This window comes from Cololabis saira, chromosome 3, assembly GCF_033807715.1.
Source record: "Cololabis saira isolate AMF1-May2022 chromosome 3, fColSai1.1, whole genome shotgun sequence".
Classification (NCBI taxonomy): Eukaryota; Metazoa; Chordata; class Actinopteri; order Beloniformes; family Belonidae; genus Cololabis; species Cololabis saira.
This window is the reverse complement of record NC_084589.1, coordinates 47122187-47128342: the sequence shown is the minus strand read 5'-3', so window position 1 is coordinate 47128342 and position 6156 is coordinate 47122187. Positions and strand designations below refer to the sequence as shown.

The window sequence follows — 6156 nt, the reverse complement described above, 5'->3', positions numbered from 1 at the left end:
ACAACATGGAGCTGCAGATTAACTTTACAAAGAGAATGTGAGTGAAGAAGAAACAGACGGGAAAAAGGACGTGTGAGAGAGGCTTTGTAGATGAACGAAATAAACTGTCACGTTTAAAGAAACTTCAGCACATACTAACAGCTCTTTATTTGCACCGTGGAGACGACAAGTTACCAACAGCAACAAATAATACGATTTTAAGAAGGAACAGGGATTCAAACAAACTCAATGCAGAATTTAAAAAAAAGTACACCACCAGATTATTCCAGTTCCCTCTGCGTCAAGTTGACGGAGAAGCATAAATCCGGGTTGAACCTGCAACCCTTGTGGGGAGGGGATTAGGCTCATCAGCCACAGGAGGTGGTGGTTGGACTTCTGCGGGTTCTTCTTCTGTGGGTCAGACAGGAGTGGACAGCTGCCCCCGGAGGACGACAACATGAGCTTCATTTGTCACGAGTCACCAGACTTCTCCTCCGGGTGATTTTTCATGTGACTCAGCAAATCAATTCTGCGGCTAAAACCGTTGTTGCACGTCTTGCACAAATATAGCTTCTCCCCGTGTGGGTGATTATGTGCCGTTTAAGATGTGATGATTCAGTAAAGGTTTTTCCGCAGGTGTTGCACAGGTACGGCCTTTCGCCGGTGTGGATCCTCGAGTGAATCACTAGTCGGGAACGTAGCCTGTAACTTTTTCCACATGTTTTGCAGATGTAGGGCTTCTCTCCCGTGTGCGTGGTTATGTGCCGTTTAAGAACTGATGATCCTGTAAAGGTTTTTCCACAGGTGTTGCACAAGTACGGCCTTTCGCCGGTGTGGATCCTCGAGTGAGTCACTAGGTGGGAACGTAGCCTGTAACTTTTTCCACATGTTTTGCAGATGTAGGGCTTCTCGCCCGTGTGCGTGGTTATGTGGCTTTTAAGGTTTGATGATTTAGTAAAGGTTTTTCCGCAGGTGTTGCACACGAAGGGCCTTTCACCGGTGTGTATCCTCGAGTGAGCCACCAGGTAGGAACGTATCCTGTAACTCTTTCCACATGTTTTGCAGATGTAGGGCTTCTCGACCGTGTGCATGGTTATGTGGCGTTTAAGATCTGATAAATTAGTAAAGGTTTTGCTGCAGGTGTTGCACAGGTACGGCCTTTCGCCAGTGTGGGTCCTCGAGTGAATCACTAGCTGGGAACATAGCCTGTAACTTTTTCCACATGTTTTGCAGATGTAGGGCTTCTCGCCCTTGTGCGTGGTTATGTGGCTTTTAAGATTTGATGATTTAGTAAAGGTTTTTCTGCAGGTGTTGCACATGTACGGCCTTTCGCCAGTGTGGATCCTCGAGTGAACCACCAGGTTGGAACGTTCTGTGTAAGTTTTTCCACATGTTTTGCAGATGTAGGGCTTCTCACCCCTGTGTGTGATTATGTGGCGTTTAAGATTTGATGATTTAGTAAACGATTTTCCGCAGGTGTTGCACAGGTATAGCCTTTCACAAGTGTGGATCTTCATGTGATCCATTAAATTACAACTTTTACTGAACTCTGTCCTGCAGGTTCTGCAAGAAAACACCTTCTTCCCCGTGTGGGTCCTGGTCAGCTTTGATTTACAGTTGCTGTCTGACGGGACAGCAGCATATTCGTGGTCACCGTGTCGTCTCATTGGCTCCGGATCTGCAGTTTTACTGGATTCTGAGCGTAAACTTTCAGTCCCTTCCTCATCTTTGTTTTGAGCTTCAGGAGAAGTGTGCAACAGCAGCTGGCCACAGTTTGGTCCTGGTTCACCAACTTTCACATCAGTGACATTGACCAATGAGACATCCACCTCTACGTCGTTGTCCTTCATATCCTGACGACTGGAGTCTTCCTCCAGTTCTACAGTCTGTGGATGTCCTGGTTCCTCCTGGTCCGGGCTGCAGCTCCTCTCCAGGTTATCGAGGTGCTGGTCACTGAAAACCCCGTCCTCCTTCCACTTACAAACATTTTCTTGTGGGAGTTCTGGAATTACAAAAAGATAGGATTTTAACAAGTCAAAAGTGCTTCCCAGTGTTGATTGTTTGGTTGTATGTGTGAGGTTTAAAGTTTGTCCTGAACCTTCGGTCTTCCCCTTCATCTATGTAGTATATTTGAAAACAGGTGCTTTACTCTGTGTGACCATTAGGCGGCACTGTGACAGTACTCGTGTTACTGCGTTGGTAACGAGACAGTTGAAGAATAAAGTTGTTGTTCTAGAAATGGCTTCTTCCGCATCATATATAACATGGTGTCAGAGTAAAAACTTGAAGGAAAACAAAGATAGGAAGGCAAAATGGAGCAGATGAAACCTCCGACCTCCTTAAATTTAGGAGGAAATCTAGCAGAAAATTGGAGAGTCTGGATCCAGAGATTTGAACTGTTTCTTGTCGCCAGCGGAATAGACAAAAAATCAGATTTTTTTGACTTCGATGAAGACGTAGATGACTATGATACACTGAAAGAACTTTTCCGCCAACATTGTGAGCCAAGGAAAAATGTGACGTATTTGAGACACCTATTCTTTATTCGAGTGCAAGGAAAATCAGAGACTGTTTATGCATATGTGACTGGTTTAAAAAACAAAGTGAAAGACTGCGAGTTTGAGCACCTCACCGACCCACTGATACGAGATAGAATCGTGTGTGTGTGTATGTATGTATGTATGTATGTATGTATGTATGTATGTATGTATGTATGTATGTATGCATGAATATGTGTGAATATGTGTGCCAAACTGCCCGGAGAGACAGGGCTGCCCCGGGCGCCGACGTGGGCAGGTGCACCCGCCCCCACAAAAGCAGCCCTCCAGGACCAGAGGACCGTCCCGCCGCAGAGGCAGCGGGGCGCTTCTCTGATTGTCAACAAGTTTTGAAAGTCAAGCTGGACACTGGGGCTGATTGCAACGTAATTTCTATGAAAGACCTCAGAAAGCTGAGACTGGATAAAAAAGTGAGCAAATCTCACTCCAAGCTTGTTGCTTATGCAGGACACCACATTCCAGCCAAAGGTAAAGCAGGGCTCCAGACTGCGACCAATTGGTCGCATTTTGCGACCTTTTCTGGAGGCGGTGCGACATAGTTTTTAACTAGGAGCACCAGCGCGACTTACAAATCCACCCTTCTCCCCCATTTCTTTATTTTTTTTTCATAATAATGTGGAGGAGCCGAAGCAAGCGTCTGTGTCTGTGTCTGTGTCTGTGTCTGTGCGTGCGTGTGTGCGTGTCTGTCATGTGCGTCTGGATGCGCACTGCGAGGCGGGGGGGCGCGGCGCGCGCCAGTGCCAACTCTTTGCCAGGTGTCATGCGGTTCTTGCGACTTTATTTGATGGTGCAGTAAAAGACAGACCCGTAGGAAGTGGGGGCAAAATATCCCGCGACTGGAATCGAACATGCGTCGCTGTACAGGGGAAGGTTTACATAAGTCTGCTCAACCCGTTGAACCAGACGGGCGCGCGCTCCCATTGAATTTTGCGTTTGTGGTGCGCACTCAAAATGGCAGGGAAAAATGCACGGCCAAACGAAAATATGAGGATAAACACAGGACGATTTTAACGGAGTGGGAGAGTTTACAGCTCCGCATGTCGTCTTTTTTTTCTGAGACTGGCACTCGTCAATCCATTCATCCATCGTTAGCTCCTCTCCGAAGATCAAAGTTTACCGCCAACATGCCAAATTACTTGTTCACGAAAATAAAAAATAAACTTTAACACCAGCCACTTTTTGCTACCTGCTGTAACCGTCAAAAATATGTAACAGTTGGTTGTTGTCACGGATACATTGTTGCTTCCCTGACGTGGAATGATCTGCTGTGATGAGGCTGTAGAATAGAAGCCGTGGTTTTAATGAAAAAAAAAAAAAAACCCTTTCCGTCTGAACAACCGCAAAGTCCTGAGGTCCAAAGGCCTGCGCAAAGTCGACAAACTAATAACAATACCATCTATATAACTTAAAGACAAGACTACCTCCCAATGTTTCAAACCAAAAGCAAAATAAAATTGGATTAAACTGGGCAGGCATGTCATGTTTGCTTCCATGAAATCAAGCTCTCAAGTGAATGATAGCTTCTGCAAGTTGTGAGGTATCTGCTTAAAGGAGCTTGAGGCCGGATTGTGGCAGGATTTATGAAAAAAATCCGTATACTTTTTAAGTTTTCTAGTAATAATGTCAGATGAACCGTTCCAAACCCAAAAGAATGAACCCTCTAGTGTAGATCTCCTTTGCCTTGAACAGGCTGTGTGCTGCAAAATGTGCTGCAATTCGGTCCCGAATTTCCCGTGCTGCCCTGCGGATGTGACGTCACATGACGCTGCATGCACGTTCTCCCCGTTCTCCAGTGCCGGCTTCACTGTTGGCTGCAGTACCCCCGACGGCCGTCGTGGTGAAGGGTGGCGCTAGAGAGTCTCATTTTTTAAAAAGGAGCCTCAAGCTCCTTTAATTCCGAAAAAACAGCAGATTTTTTTTTTCATTAAAACTTCTCAGAATTCTGAGATAATTCTCGTTAATTCAGAAAAACAGAGCAGATTTATTTTTTCATTAAAACATTTCTCAGAATTCTGTGATAAATATCTCTTTAATTCAGAAAAACAGCAGATTTTTTTTTTCATTAAAACTTTTCTCAGAATTCTGCGATAATTATCTTCGTTAGTTTTTTTCTCAAGTGAATGGAATACGCTGTTCGCAGTTCATTGGTGTTATTGCTGATGCAATGAAAAAGCAGTACATTGCTATTACTGTAAATTGCCTGTGTTTATTGCTAAATTATCAGTAATGCAGTTAATATAGACAAAAAATGAATATGTTGTGTTGATATGGATGCTCCTAAATTTTGTGCTGGTGCTCCTAAAATTTTCAGTAAGGAGCACTGGTGCTCCTAGTGGAAAAGGTTAGTCTGGAGCCCTGTAAAGTCATGTTGACATGTCAGTACAAAGATAAAAAAGTATGACATGGAGTTTGAGGTCATAAAGAACAAAGCACCTGCATTTCTAGGAGGAGAGTCATGTGAGAAAATGGGGCTTGTCAAAAGATTGCATGCGCTTAAAAAAGAGAGTGACATTCTAAGTGAATAAGAGGATTTATTCACTGGATTAGGCTGCATACCAGGAGTTTATAACATTGAGACGAATCCAGATGTCACTCCAGTAGTACACGCTCCCAGGAAAGTACCTGTCGCGCTAAAAGATAAAATTAAAACACAGCTGAATAGAATGGTTATCACCCCTAAGTTTTCCAAACAGAAATAAACTACAGATTGGGTCAATAGTATGGTGACTGTAACAAAACCCAACAAAGTTCGGATCTGTATTGACCCAGAGGACCTGATACTTTTCAGTTGTAGACGCTAACCACGGATTTTGGCAAATCAAATTGGACCAAGAAAGCTCTCACCTGTGTACATTCAACACGCCATGTGGGGATACAGGTTTGAAAGGCAGGTTTTTCTATTGCATAGCCAGACATCTAGAAGGGCTAGAGGGTGTAGTCAATGTAATAGATGACATCCTGGTCTGGGGAGAGAACATAGAGCAGCATGATCGCCGCTTGAAACAACAGCTGGACCGCCTAAGAAGCGTCAATATGAAACTGAAAAAAAGTAAGTGGAAGATAAGGATGACAGAAATCAGTTACATTGGACATGTGCTCAGTGAGAAAGGACTCAAGCCTGATCCTGAAAAAGTTAGAGCCATACAAAACATTCCTGCACCAGAGGACAAAGCTGCCCTCCAGAGGTTCACAGGGTTACTGCAGTACCTCTCTAAATTCATCCCTAACCTTTCAGACCTGAGTGCTCCACTAAGGAAGTTGGAAGGGAATGTGGACTGGCACTGGGGGTCACAGCAAAAACAGAGTTGTGACAAACTGAAAGTTCTCGTCGACCAAGCACCAGTACTCGAGAACTATGATGTCAGAAAGCCAGATATGGAAGACATGTCCATGTAGCAAGTGATCATAAGCCGCTGGAGGTGATATAAAAAAAAAAGAAAAATCACTCCTCAGCGCCAGCCAGTCTACAAAGAATGCTCATGAGACTACAAAAGTACATTCTTGAGGTCAAGTACAAGCTAGGCAAGGAGATGCATATTGCTGATGCTTTAAGCAAAGCATTTCTAAAAGAGCACCATGAGAAACACCTTGATGAAGAGCTGGAAGTCAACTTTGTAAA

General features: G+C 44.3%; 1 protein-coding gene across 1 annotated transcript; it reads right to left on the bottom strand.

Moving 5' to 3' along the window:
• Positions 1-259: 259 nt before the first annotated feature.
• Positions 260-1829, bottom strand: LOC133440411 (zinc finger protein OZF-like). The gene has a single exon (XM_061717670.1). It carries the CDS (start codon positions 1827-1829, stop codon positions 495-497), a length of 1335 nt encoding a protein of 444 aa, XP_061573654.1. The 3' UTR covers positions 260-494.
• Between the last annotated feature and the right edge of the window lie 4327 nt (positions 1830-6156).

Coding starts and splice junctions, on each gene's coding strand:
- LOC133440411 (XM_061717670.1), bottom strand. CDS start 1,829: ATGAAGGACAACGACGTAGAGGTGGATGTCTCATTGGTCAATGTCACT.